The sequence below is a fragment of the Moschus berezovskii genome, chromosome 14, assembly GCF_049115385.1.
Source record: "Moschus berezovskii isolate FMDL1 chromosome 14, NW_MosBer_1.0, whole genome shotgun sequence".
NCBI lineage: Eukaryota > Metazoa > Chordata > Mammalia > Artiodactyla > Moschidae > Moschus > Moschus berezovskii.
The window spans coordinates 20,357,878-20,373,285 of NC_142473.1; the positions used below are offsets into that span (position 1 = coordinate 20,357,878).

Genomic DNA, 15,408 nt, shown 5'->3' on the forward strand with positions numbered 1-15,408 from the left:
GCAATGAAAGCTATAGAAATCATTAGAATACATTTAATATGAAAGGCTTAGAACTTACACTACAAAAATTATTAAAACTTAACAGAAAAAAAGAAACTGAACAAATTTTAAAAATTCCACATCAAAATACAAAGACTCAACATTATAAAAATATCAATCCTCTCAAAATAAATATGAGTTTAACACATTTCTTATTATAGTCTCAACATGTTTTCTTATTAATACAATCAATCTTAAAATTACTGATTCATATAAAAGAATAAATACCTATAATAGCCAAAAATTCATGAATAGGACTACTAAAGAAGAATCAGATATTGGAATAAATAAAATGCACTATAATAAAAATGTTTATTTCTATAGAAACAAAGATATTATTAGGTCAAAAGGAAGAATTCAAAAGCAAATCTGTGTATATAATTTTTAACATTTCACACACTAGTATTTTAAATCAGTGGAGAAAGAATGGTCAATTTACTAAATGGCATTCAGTTCAGTTTAGTCACTCAGTCGTGTCCGATTCTTTGCGACCCCATGAATCACAGCACGCCAGGCCTCCCTGTCCATCACCAACTCCCGGAGTTCACTCAAACTCATGTCCATTGAGTCAGTGATGTCATCCAGCCATCTCATTCTCTGTCGTCCCCTTCTCCTGCCCCCAATCCCTCCCAGCATCAGAATTAGTCATATAAAAAACTAAAGGTTAAATACCATCTCACAACACTGAAAAAAATAAAATTTAAGATCAATTAAAAGTTCAAAATTAAAAAAAAAAACCAATAAATATTTTAGAGGAAAAATAGGAGAAAATTATATATGCCCTAACCAAAACTGGCAAATATATACACAAAAAGACCTAAAGATATATGTGATTTTTCGTGATAAAAAGCTGTTAAAACTGTCAGAATATTGTATAGAACACAATTTTATTTTAGTAAAAATATAAATGTGTGTACATGTTTGTGTGTGTGTATGAGTGTGTGTGCATATGGTGTATCTCCCCTGACATTCTTTATTATTATTATTATTGGAGTATAATTTGTTTACAACATTGTGTTAGTTTCTGCTGTACAATGAAGTGAATCAGAAATATGTGTACACATATTTCCTCTCTTTTCAACCTTCTTCCCACACCCTCATCCCACCCTTCCAGGTCACCACAAAAACATGTACCTGGTTCTCTGTTCTCTAGAGCAATGTCCCACTAGATATCTGTTTTACACATTATAGTGCATATATGTCAACCCTTAACTACTCCTAATTTGTCCCACCATCCCCTTACCACCTTGTGTCCACATGTCTATTCTGTATGTCTGCATCTCTCTTCGTATCTTAGAAATAGGTTCGTCTGTACCTATACCTCTAGATTCCACATATATGCATTAAAACATGATATTTTTTCTATTTCTGACATATTTTACTCTGTGGAACAGACTCTAAGTCCATCCACATCTCTACTAATTGCCCAACCTCATTCTTTTTAATGGCTGAATATACAGTATTCCATTGTATATTTGTATCACTTCTTTATCCATTCATCTGTCGGCAACAACTTGGGTTGTTTCTATGTCCTGACTATTATTGTAAGCAGTGCTGCAATGAAGAGTGGGGTACACGCGCATCATGCTGAAATGTTTTCTTAGGGTATATGCCCAGTAGTGGGATTACTTTTTGTTCTTGAGAAACCTCCATGCTACTCTATATGGTATCTGTATCAATTTACATTCCAACCATCAATGGAAGAGGGTTCCCTTTTCTCCAGACCCTCTCAAGCAATTATTCTTCACATTTTTTTGATGATGACCATTCTGAGAGGTATAAGGTCATAATTCATTGTAGTTTTCATTTTAATTTCTCTAATAATTATTGATGTTGAGCATCTTTGCACATGTGTATTGGTTATCTGTTTGTATTCTTTGGAGAGTTGCCACTTTAGGTCTTCAACCCATTTTTGGATTGGGATATTTATTTTCTTATATTGGGTTCCATGTTGTTGTTCAGACACTCAGTCATGTCCGACTCTTTGGATTCCATGGACTGCAGCACACCAGGCTTCCCTGTCCTTCATCATCTCCCAAGTTTGATCAGACTCATGTCCATGGAGTCAGTGATGCCATCCAACCATCTCTGTCTCCTTCTCCTCCTGCCTTCAGTGATTCCCAGAATCAGGGTCTTTTCCAGTGAGTCAACACTTTGCGTCAGTTGGCCAAAGTATTGGAGCTTCAGCTTCATCATCAGTTCTTCCAATGAATATTCAGGACTGATTTCCTTTAGGGTTGACTGGTTTGATCTTTCTGCAGTCCAAGGGACACTTAAGAGTCTTCTCCAACACCACAGTTCAAAAGCAAGAGACTTCCAAAAAAAAATCTACTTCTGCTTTGACTACTCCACAGCCTTTGACTTCATGGATTACAACAGACTGTGAAAATTCTTAAAGAGATGGGAATACCAGACTACCTTTCCTACCTCCTGAGAAATCTGTATGCAGCTCAAGAAACAACTGTTAGAACTGGACATGGAACAGACTGGTTCCAAATTGGGAAAGGCATACATCAGGGCTGTATATTGTCACCCTGCTTACTTAACTTCTATGCAGAGTACATTATGCGAAATGTGGGTGGATGAAGCACAAGCTGGAATCAAGATTGCCTGGAGAAATATCTATAACCTCATATACACAGATGACACCACCCTTATGCCAGAAAGTGAAAAATAACTGAAGAGCCTCTTGATGAAAGTGAAAGAGTGAAAAAGTTTAAAAGGCTTAAAAGTCAACATTCAGAAAACTAAGATCATGGCATCTGGTCCCATCTGCTGCTGCTGCTGCTAAGTCACTTCAGTCGTGTCCGACTCTGTGTGACCCCATAAATGGAAGCCCACCAGGCTCCCCTGTCCCTGGGATTCTCCAGGCAAGAACACTGGAGTGGGTTGCCATTTCCTTCTCCAATGTGTGAAAGTGAAAAGTAAAAGTGAAGTCGCTCAGTCGTGTCCGACACTTAGCGACCCCATGGACTGCAGCCTACCAGCCTCCTCCGTCCATGGGATTTTCTAGGCAAGAGTACTGGAGTGGCTTGCCATTGCCTTCTCCGTCTGGTCCCATCACTTCATGGCAAATAGATGGGGAAACAATGGAAACAGTGACAAACTTTATTCTTTGGGGCTCCAAAATCACTGCAGATGGTGACTGCAGCCATGGAATTCAAAGATGCTTGCTCCTTGGAAGAAAAGCTATAACCAAACAAGACAGCATATTAAAAAGCAGAGACATTACGTTACCAACAAAGGTTTGTCTAGTCAAATTACTGTTTTTCCAGTAGTCATGTATGGGTGTGAGAGTTGGACCATAAAGAAAGCTGAGCACCGAAGAATTGATGCCTTTGAACTGTGGTGTTGGAGAAGACTCTTGAGAGTCCTTCAGACTGCAGGGAGATCAAACCAGTCAATCCTAAAGGAAATCAGTCCTGAATATTCACTGGAAGGACTGATGCTGAAGCTGAAACTCCAATACTTTGGCCACCTGATGGGAAGAACTGACTCATTGGAAAAGACCCTGTTGCTGGGAAAGATTGAAGGCAGGAGGAGAAGGGGACGACAGAAAATTAGATGTTGGATGGCATCACTGACTTGATGGACATGAGTTTGAGTAAGCTCTGGGAGTTGATCATGGACAGGGAAGCCTGGCATGCTGCAGTCCATAAGGTCGAAAGAGTTGGACACAACTGAGTGAACTGAACTGAACTGATCTTGTGGATCAGTTCAGTTCAGTCGCTCAGTCGTGTCTGACTTTACACCCAAATTCCTCCAGAAAACCTTCCTTGACAATCATAGGCTGAGATGGATGCCTCCAATTCTTTGATTTCCAGAGCACTTCCTAATATTTGTCACACAACAGCTAGTAGCAGATCCACCCCCTCAACCAGAGAATCTCTTTGAAAACAAAGGTTATGTCCTTTTGACTATTCATTAATTTATTTAAAAAAATGATAACATCTGTTCTGTATCAGTCTCAGTGAGCACTAAAGAAACTATGGTGTTAGAATAGATGTAGATCTTACCCTTATTGAGGTATATGAAAGACAGTATAATCCAGTAATTGTACACATAATCCAACACCTGTACAGAGAAATCACATTATGATAAGTATTAGGATGATAAGGTACAGAATGCTATGAGAGCATATAACTGGGACCTAGTATAATCACTGGGTCAAAGAAAACATCCTTTAAAAGGTGACACATCTGAAAGATTCATAAAATTCAACTAGGCAGCCAAGAAGGAGGAAAGAAAAGCCATTCCAGACCAAAGGAACATGTGTGCAAGTATCTTGGAAGAAAAACTAAAAGTTTTTACACATCATCTAGTATTAGTCACAGTTCACTTTGAGACCTGGGTCTGTCACCTACAATTGTATGAATGTGGTCAAGTTTCTTAGCATTTCTCTCTTTTAAAATGGGAAGCATTAAAAATATCCACTTGATGGGAGTTTTTAAAAGTACTAGCGACTGAACTGAACTGAATCTATAAAAATATTTGGCATACCATTTGGCACTAATTTCTCCATTATTACTGGAACTACCAAATTCAATGAATAATTCTGAAAGAGATGGGAATCCCAGACCATCTGACCTGCCTCTTGAGAAACCTGTATGCAGGTCAGGAAGCAACAGTCAGAACTTTACATGGAACAACAGACTGGTTCCAAATAGGAAAGGGAGTGCGTCAAGGCTGTATATTGTCACCTTGCTTATTTAACTTATATGCAGAGTACATCATGAGGAACGCTGGGCTGGAAGAAGCACAAGCTGGAATCAAGATTGCTGGGAGAAATATCAATAATCTCAGATATGCAGATGACACTACCCTTATGGCAGAAAGTGAAGAGGAACTCAAAAGCCTCTTGATGAAAGTAAGAGAGGAGAGTGAAAAGGTTGGCTTGAAGCTCAACATTCAAAAAACAAAGATCATGGCATCTGGTCCCATCACTTCATGGCAAATAGATGGGGAAACAGTGGAAACAGTGTCAGACTTTATTTTTTTGGGCTCCAAAATCACTGCAGATGCAGATTGCAGCCATGAAATTAAAAGACACTTACTCCTTGGAAGGAAAGTTATGATCAACCTTGATAATATATTAAAAATCAGAGACATTACTTTGCCAACCAAGGTCCATCTAGTCAAGGCTGTGGTTTTTCCCGTGGTCATGTACGGATGTGAGAGTTGGACTGTGAAGAAAGCTGATCGCCGAAGAATTGATGCTTTTGAACTGTGGTGTTGGAGAAGACTCTTGAGAGTCCCTTGTACCACAAGGAGATCCAACCAGTCCATTCTAAGGGAGATCGATCCTGGGTGTTCATTGGAAGGACTGATGCTAAAGCTGAAACTGTAATACTTTGGCCACCTCATGCGACGAGTTGACTCTCTGGAAAAGACTCTGATGCTGGGAAGGGTTGGGGGCGGGAGGAGAAGGGGACGACAGAGAATGAGATGGCTGGATGGCATCACCGACTCTGTGGACATGAGTTTGAGTGAACTCCGGGAGTTGGTGATGGACAGGGAGGCCTGGCGTGCTGTGATTCATGGGGTCGTGGAGAGTCGGACACGACTGAGCGACTGAACTGAACTGAACTGAACTGAATCTTTGAAAGACTTTGCAGCATTTCTTTTGTATCTTTGACTCTGCTCTTTTCACTCTGAAGTCCAACTTCTACATTGCTGATTAATTAGCAGCTCATCCCACCACCCCTTTTCCCCAACCATTTCACAGTTACTACTTGCCCTCCACTGACTATGCTGGGTTTTCCACCTCCCTGCTTCATTCATATTTCATTGCCATCTGTCTTTTAGAGTTCTTGTTCCCTCCTTGTTGGCCTTCTGAACATATACTTTTTCTACAAATTGCCTGTCAAACTTTATCTCCCTGAGGAGAAAGTCAGACGTTCATTTTCTCCATATTTCCATAGCTCCTGTGTGCCTCTGTTACAGTCCAATCATTTGTAACTTAATTAACTGTGGCGGCCCATGAGATAAAAGGCTATGTCTTGTTGTCTTGGCATCCTTTGGTGTGGCACAACTGTAGCTTAATTATTGATGAATGTTTAGTTTCTATGAATGAATGCTTAGTCTCCCTGTGTTAGGCATTATGCTGGTGATAGTATGTAGTTATGTATGCTCCAAGAGGTACACAATGTGAAGTTGGATGAGGAACATAAGATTCATGCCATGAATGAACGTATTATTTCATTTATAGTTAAAGGATGTCAGATTTAGTCTATTCATCGTTTCAAAGAGATAAATTAACAGTAATTTAAAATTCTTGGAACTTCCCTGATGGTCCAGTGGTTAAAAATCTGTCTTGCATTGCAGGGGATGCGTGTTTGATCCCACATGCCATGGGGTAGGTAACTAAAACCGCCGCAACTACTGAGCCTGTGTGCTGCAGTGAAAGATCCCATGTGCCACAACTATCACCTGACACAGCCAAATAAATACATTTTTTAAAAAATATTCTTTTTTAAAAAATTATTTATTTTACTTGGAGGCTAATCACTTTACATTATTGTATTGGTTTTGCCATACCTTGACATGCATCTGCCCCGGGTGTACACTTATTCCCCATCTTGAACCCCCCTCCCACCTCCCTCCCCATCCCATCCCTCTGGTTCATCCCAGTACACCAGCCCCGAGCATCCTGTATCATGCATCGAACCTGGACTGGCGATTCGTTTCACATATGATAATATACATGTTTCATTGCTATTCCGTCAGATCATCCCACCCTCACCCTATCCCACAGAGTCCAAAAGACTGTTCTATACACCTGTGTCTCTTTTGCTGTCTCGTATACAGGGTTATCATTATCATCTTTCTAAATTCTTTCAACTTCACTGTTAGTGAAAACAGTTTCATTGTAAGTTTTGCCTCTTTAAGGAATGTAATTTTATATACCCAAATTTCAAACTGTCCTAGCTTCTTGTGATATAAGTCAGTTCAGTTAATTTCGTCACTCAGTCGTGTCCGACTCTCTGCGACCCCATGAATCACAGCACGCCAGGCCTCCCTGTCCATCACCAACTCCCGGAGTTCACTCAAACTCATGTCCATCGAGTCGGTGATGCCATCCAGCCATCTCATCCTCAGTCGTCCCCTTCTCCTCCTGCCCCAAATCCCTCCCAGCATCAGGGTCTTTTCCAATAGATGAGTATGATCTCTATGTTTCAAGTGATTTATTATAAATAAGAGGGTTTGCATCATCATGAGTGGAATCTTGCATATGACACTGAACTAAACTACTTGCTCTGTGCTTTCTAAATTTTGAGATGTTTCATGTGGACGTTTTGAGCATTGGATGATAGCATATTTGCAAAAGCTGAAGTGATCATTATTTAGTTTTAATTTTTCAAATTGTAAGAATTTTTTTTCTTTTATCAGCTTGCACAGCTTAACAAGTGTGAAGCCAAAAATATTTATTACTTTATTTAATATGGTGGTGTGTATAGAATTGCTACGTATAGTATTTGCATGTAGTATTCAAAATAATTTAATTTTTCTTTATTGATACAAGTCACTTTAGCACAATGGTAGGCCTTAACATTATCATTTGAGTCTTAACCATTGTATCTTGAGTTCAGAAGTGCTTTTTAGAGCAGCAAGAATTTCAAGTTCATAGACCGCTGTGCTTACAAAGTAGTTTTTAATTTGTTGCCTCTGTTGAATTATACTTACTTGTTATTTTCTGGATGATTTTGGGTGACTATGGCATTGGAAATAGGATATAAGCTTACTGTATTTTATCTGTGTTCTTAACAATTGTGAGAGTATTTTTAATGTTATGAAAGATGCAAGTTAGAAGAAATTCTCATTTTCTCATCTGTGCATGAAGACCCTAAGTCCTTTTAAGATACAAATATTCAAAATATAGAAGAAAGCCTTGGGATATTTTCAGTGGTGCATGGAGTTTTGTTGTTCAGCAATGTAGTCAGATTATAAGAATTTTATTTACTCTGAATTTCATATTTAATAAGAATTAAATACTAAATTAAGAAGATCAAACCAGTCAATCCTAAAGGAAATCATCCCTGAATACTCATTGAAAGAACTGATGCTGAAGCTGAAGCTCCAATACTTTGGCCACCTAATGCGAAGAGCTGACTCATTAGAAAAGACCCTGATGTTGGGAAAGACTGAAGGCAAGAGAAGGACACGACAGAGGATGAGATGGTTGGATGGCATCGCCAACTCAATGGATGTGAGTTTGAGCAAGCTCCAGGAGATGGCGAAGGACAGGGAAGCCTGGCATGCTTCAGTCCATGGGGTCGCAAAGAGTCGGACGTGACTGAGTGACTGAACAACAACAAGAAATTAATAATTAAAAAAAATAATAGCAACAGTGAATATTGTCATTAAAGGAACATAAGTTTAATTTGTATTAGAATCTTTTAGTTACAGCATAGTGGTGATGATGTAAGGATTTTATGTAGGAAGAAGTTTTAGGGAAGGGCATTTCAGACAGCTAGTAATCAAACCAGGAGATAATGGTTTATAATCCAAGAGAGAAGAGAGATTTAGGAGGAACAGAAGATGAACACTGTCAAACTAAAGGGGAAAAAAACAACCAAAGGTAAATAAGATAAAGACAAAATATGATATATTGGATTAGTTAATTACAAAAGCAGTTTCAATGGAGCATTTGGAGAAGGAGCCAAATTGAGTGAATATCATCTGTCTTGTTTTCTTTCTTTCACACTTGAGAACTAGACAGAAAATTGCTATTATTATAAATTCTGACTGGCATTATTGTTAGTGAATACAACATATGTTGAAGTTCAGTCTTATAACATGACAATATGAGATGAATGGTGATGTTTTTATCCTAGCGGGTAACTTTCTCAGCTTCTGTCAAATCTATTAAACTAAAATATATGTGAAATACTAATAAAGATACTGTTTTTAGCTTAGACTTTCTACTTCTCATTTTACACTGACTTTAAGAACTTCTTTGTCAAACCAACCTCTTAACTAGGCTCCCACAATATTTAGACTCTATAGTAGGCTCTCAAAAATATACAATGTATTTGGACTGTGTTTTATAACAGTATTACTGACTCTGTTTTGTCCCCTCACCTCTGGATGGGGAGAACTTACAGGGAATAGTAAAGTAAGCCATAGACAACATAGATTGGTTTACATTCTAACAGGACACCAGCAAAGGGACCTGTCTTTTCCTGTCAGATTTTTGGGACCTTCTTATAGGATGAGGTGGATAAGAAACAAAATATGAGTATATGTAAACAACATATAACTGATTTCAGCCAAAGTCAAAGGAGAAGCAATAGGGTAACTCTACGTAGAAGGTTTTTTTATGATACAAACTCAGCTCTTTCACCGGTACAGTGTTCTTCCTCAGGGTGGATCTTACTATTGATAGATCATATATGATCCTGCTTGAAATTACTATATGATGCATTGTGTATATTTATTTATCATTATAATTCCATTATTAAAAGGTAGATTTCCTTTTGCCATGGCATCTGGGAATAAGTATGAATTGAGAAAACTTAACAAAGACTTTTAACTCTATCTGGTCAGATTCCTATTCCAGTTTTGCCTGCTTTCAGTTTTGTGAATGAAAGAATGAATGCAGATCATGCCACAGTTTTAATTCCTTGTTTTGTCTCTTCCTTCCTGGGGTCTAGCTGACCTGCATGATTTTCTTTGAGATTACTATTGTAACTTAAGCAATTCTGTTTGTGCAAGATAACCTGGTACTTGTCTCTGCTTATGTACCATAGAGTCCCTCTCTGGTTATATTCCCCATTTAACAAATGAATTGTGATAATTAAAATAATAATAATATTGAATGGACATAATAGCCTCTTAAAAATTCTTCAATGGTGAGGAAAAATTGCTAAGTAAAAGATAATATTCATGGTAATTATGGTGAATGGGTATAATATTTAAATGGAAAGTGAAGAGCTAGATTAGCAGCTTTTAAAAAGATCATGCTCCAGGGGTTGAGGGCACCCAGGATTGAATAGGTGGAGCATAACGGATTTTAGGGCAGCAAAACTACTCTGCATGATACTAAAATGGTGGGCACATATTATTACCCTTTTGTCAAAACTCAAGGATATATAACATCAAGAGTGAATCCTAGTGTAAACTATGAACTTTGGATGATAATGTTATATAAATATAGGTTCATTGATTGTAACAAATATACCACTGTAGTGTACAATATCAATAGTTTCCAGGGGAGGAGGTTGTGTGCGGGAAGTGAACAGTGGTACATGGACAATATATTTATATTCAACTTAGTTTTCCTATGTATCTAAAACTACTCTAAAAATAGTATATTTAAAATCAAACAACAACAAAATGTTCATGCTCATTAACATCTTAGAAGCATCCAGAAGATGAACTGAAATTTACTTTCTCTAAATCAAAATGAATGACTTAACCTATTGGGGAAATTTGTGTACCCAAGGGGACTGCTTCTCTTGCTTTGGTCACTAGCTACCTCTTCTTATAAACATTTAAAAAGCTATAAATTCAATTACTTGTATTATATCTTATTAACATTTGCTTCCATTTACCTCTAGGTTTGAAGTTTGAGGAAATCCAAGAAAGATTTGGTGAGGAGTTCTTTAATATATGCTTTGATGACAATGAGAGAGTCCTTCGAGCTGTAGGTGGCACATTGCAGGACTTTTTTAATGGCTTTGATGCTTTGTTGGAACATATTAGAACTTCTTTTGGAAAACAGGCCACTCTAGAGTCACCATCATTCCTATGCAAAGAGCTCCCTGAAGGTACTCTTATACTCCACTACTTCCACCCTCACCACATTGTGGGGTTTGCAATGCTTGGAATGATTAAGGCTGCAGGAAAGAAGATCTATCGGCTGGATGTGGAAGTGAACCAGGTCGCTGAGAAACTGTGCTCCGATGGTTCAAACCCAGGCAATTGTAATGGCCTTGCTTTCCTTATTAGACAATGTGAAAATGCTAATATCACGAAGAACCTTCCACAAAGAACATCCCAAGTTCCTGCGGACCTCAGAATTAGCATCAACACCTTCTGCAGAGCCTTCCCTTTTCACTTGATGTTTGACCCCCACATGTCAGTCCTTCAGCTGGGGGAAGGCCTAAGGAAGCAGCTCCGATGTGACACTCACAAAGTACTCAAGTTTGAGGACTGCTTTGAGATCATTTCTCCGAAGGTTAATGCCACCTTTGAAAGGGTTCTGCTGCGCCTGTCCACCCCATTTGTGATTAGGACCAAGCCTGAGGCTTCTGGCACTGAGAATAAAGACAAGGTAAGTGGCCGTGTTGATATGGGTGATAGGAACTGGGAGATTTCATAATTCTTTTAGTATATTACATGCTGGCGGTACTTGTAATTATTTAGGCAAGAGAATCTAGAGTGACATTTAGAAAATTACTGGTTTCTGGATATATGTAAAAAGACTTGACCCTATTCCCAGCCGTTTTGCATATTGTCTTCTTCTTTCATTAATCTATTTCATCATATAAGAAGCAGACATTTATTATTACTACCCATAGTAATTACAAAAATGATAGGATTTACTAAAGACCTGATACTAGAAATCCATGAATATTTCCACTGATTGAGTCAAGCTCTGAGAGAAATAGTAAGACTCACTTCAACATAGTGGGAATTGCTTGCCTTATCCTTAAATAAATACAAGTAAAAGCTAGCTACACTTTGAATATGTTATGCTCTAAATTTCACAACCTAGGAACTCTGGTTTACATCCTATTTTTCTTAATATGCAGAATAATATATTAAGTGACTATATCAAAACTTCTAATTAAATTTTAGTGTTGAAAAAGAGGCATTTCTTTAGAACGTTATCACACCTTGAGAGAATAGACTGGAATTATTCTATTTTTTAATTAGGGAATATTAAAGCTGCGGTTTTTTTTTCTAGAAGTACAGTATTTGGCTAGGAGGGTTTGAAGCATTTGGGGCCTTAAAATTGAAGTTAATATTATTGAAAATGTGCTTGAAGTAAAATATATTATTGTCAATGTTGATTACTTTATATATTTTATAGATTTTAGAACAATCAATTCAATTCAAAGTTACTGCTTCAAGTCCCCCCCTCCCCAATATTTTTCGTCTGGCTTGTATGTCTATTTAATTTGTATATCACAGTAAGAAACAGACACAATGAGATGATGACTCAAATGTCAAGGCCCCCTGCAAGTTCCAATAATAAGAAACTGCTCATTAAGAAGATCCAATTATAATTTAAATATGTTCAGTTCAGATCAGCAACTCCCGGAGTTCACTCAAACTCATGTCCATCGAGTCGGTGATGCCATCCAGCCATCTCATTCTCTGTCGTCCCCTTCTCCTCCCGCCCCCAATTCTTCCCAGCATCAGAGTCTTTTCCAGTGAGTCAACTCATCGCATGAGGTGGCCAAAGTATTGCAGTTTCTTACATCAACATAAATCAGCCACAAGTATACATATGTCCCCCCATCCTGATCCCCCTTCCAACTCCCTCCCCATTCTATCCCTCTAGGTTGTTTCAGTGCACTGGCTTTGGGTGCCCTGCTTCATGCCTCGAACTTGCCCTGGTCATCTATTTTACATATGGTAATATACATTTTTCACTCTTGTCATCTCCTGTTTGACCACTTCCAATTTGCCTTGATTCATGGACCTAACATTACAGGTTCTTATGCAATATTGGTCTTTACAGTATCGGACCTTGCTTCTATCACCAGTCACATCCACAACTGGGTATTTGTTTCGCTTTGGCTCCATCCCTTCATTGTTTCTGGAGTTATTTCTCCACTGATCTCCAGTAGCATACTGGGCACCTACCGACCTGGAGAATTCCTCATTCAGTATCCTATCATTTTGCCTTTTGATACTGTTCATGGGGTTCTCAAGGCAAGTATACTGAAGTGGTTTGCCTCCATTTCCTTACTCCTTGGAAGGAAAGTTATGACCAACCTAGATAGCATATTAAAAAGCAGAGACATTACTTTGCCAACCAAGGTCCGTCTAGTCAAGGCTATGGTTTTTCCCATGGTCATGTATGGATGTGAGAGTTGGACTGTGAAGAAAGCTGATCGCCGAAGAATTGATGCTTTTGAACTGTGGTGCTGGAGAAGACTCTTGAGAGTGCCTTGGACTGCAAGGAGATCCAACCAGTCCATTCTAAAGGAGCTCAATCCTGGGTGTTCATTGGAAGGACTGATGCTAAAGCTGAAACTGCAATACTTTGGCCACCTCATCCGACGAGTTGACTCACTGGAAAAGACTCTGATGCTAGGAGGAATTGGGGGTGGGAGGAGAAGGGGACGACAGAGAATGAGATGGCTGGATGGCATCACCGACTCTGTGGACATGAGTTTGAGTGTACTCCGGGAGTTGGTGATGGACAGGGAGGCCTGGCGTGCTGTGATTCATGGAGTCTCAAAGACACGGACACGACTGAGTGACTGAACTGAAATGAAATGAACTGAATATACATTTTTCAGTGCTATTTTCTCCAATCATCCCACCCTCACCTTCTCTCACAGAGTCCAAAATTCTGTTCTTTACTTCTGTGTCTATTTTGCTGCCCTGCATGTAGGATTGAGGTTACCATATTTCTAAATTCCATATATATGCATTAATATACATTAATTCACTTTATGACTTACTTCACTCCATAAAATAGGTTCCAGTTTCATTTGCCTCATTAGAACTGACCCAAAAGTGTTCCTTTTTAAAGATGAGTAGTATTCCATTGTGTATAGGTACCACAACTTCCTTATCCATTCATCTGCCGATGGACATCTAGGTTGCTTACATGCCATAGCTATTGTAAATAGTGCTGCAATGAAAATTGGGGTACATGTGTGTCTTTTGGTTCTGGTTTCCTTGGCGTGCATACCTGGCAGTGGGATTGCTTGGTCAGATGGCAGTTCTATTCCCAGTTTTTTAAAGGAATCGCCACACTGTTCTCCATAATGGCTGTACCAGTTTGCATTCCCACCAACATTGTAAGAGGATTCCTTTTTCTCCACACCCTCTCCAGCATTTATTGTTTCTAGAATTTTTGATGATGGCCATTCTGACCAGCATGAGATGATGCCTTCTTATGGTTTTGATTGCACTTTTCTAGTAATGAATGATGCTGAGCATCTTTTCATTTCTTTATTAGCCAACCATATATCTTCTTTGGAAAAATGTCTGTTTAGCTTTTTAGCCCACTTTGATTGTGTTGTTCATTTTTCTGATATTGAGCTGCATGAGCTGCTTGTATGTTTTGGAGATTAATTCTTTGTCAGTTGCTTCGTTTGCTATTTTCTCCCATTCTGAAGGCTGTCTTTTCACCTTGTTTATAGTTTCCTTCATTGTGCAAAAGATTTTAAGTTTAAGTTTTAGGTCCCATTTGTTCATTTATTTATTTACTTTCCCCCAGTACTCTGGGAGGTGTGTCACAGAGGAGCTTGCTGTGATTTATGTTGAAGAGTGTTCTACCTACATTTTCCTCTAAGAGTTTTATAGTTTCTGGTATTACATCTAGATATTTAAGCCATTTTCAGTTTATCTTTGTGTGTGGTGTTAGAAAATATTCTAGTTTCATTCTTTTACACATGGTTGACCAGTTTTTCCAGCACCACTTTGTTGAAGAGACTGTTTTTCCTCCATTGTATAGTGTGACTCCTTTGTCCAAGATAAAGTGTTTAAAGGTACATGGATTTATCCCTGGACTTTCTGTTTTGTTCATTGATCTATATTTCTGTCTTTGTGTCAGGACCATACTGTCTTGATGACTAGTATACTCTGAAGTCAGGAAGGGTGATTCCTCTAGTTCCACTCTTCTTTCTCAAGATTGCTTTGGCTATTCGAGGTTTATTGTGTTTCCATACAAATGGTGAAATTATTTGTTTTAGTTCTGTGAAAAATACTGTGGGTAGTTTGATGGGGATTGCACTGTATCTGTAGATTGCTTTGGGTAGTCTACTCATTTTCACTATGTTTCTTTTTCCAATTCACAGACATGATATATTTCTCCATCTATTCATGTCATCCTTGATTTCTTTCATCAGTGTTTTATAGTTTTCTATTTCTATATACAAGAGAAGGCAATGGCAAGCCACTCCAGTACTCTTGCCTAGAAAATCGCATGGATGGAGGAGCCTGGTGGGCTGCAGTCCATGGGGTCGCTACTAGTCGGACACGACTGAGCGACTTCACTTTCACTTTTCACTTTCACACATTGGAGAAGGAAATGGCAACCCACTCCAGTGTTCTTGCCTGGAGAATCCCAGGGATGGCAAAGCCTGGTGGCTGCCATATATGGGGTCGCACAGAATCAGACACGACTGAAGCGACTTAGCAGCAGCATATACAGGCCTTTTTTTTCTTCAGGTAAATTTA

At 38.6% G+C, this 15,408-nt stretch overlaps 1 protein-coding gene across 2 annotated transcripts in view; it reads left to right on the top strand.

Annotated features, from left to right (window-relative positions):
- GUCY1A2 (guanylate cyclase 1 soluble subunit alpha 2) overlaps window positions 1–15,408 on the top strand; it is a 444,325-nt gene that overhangs the window by 158,998 nt on the left and 269,919 nt on the right. For both annotated transcript variants that reach the window (XM_088843443.1, XM_055422943.2), the window contains exon 4: window positions 10,599–11,314. In XM_088843443.1, coding sequence (XP_088699569.1) covers window positions 10,599–11,314 — 716 coding nt within the window. The remainder of the gene's footprint in view (window positions 1–10,598; window positions 11,315–15,408) is intronic.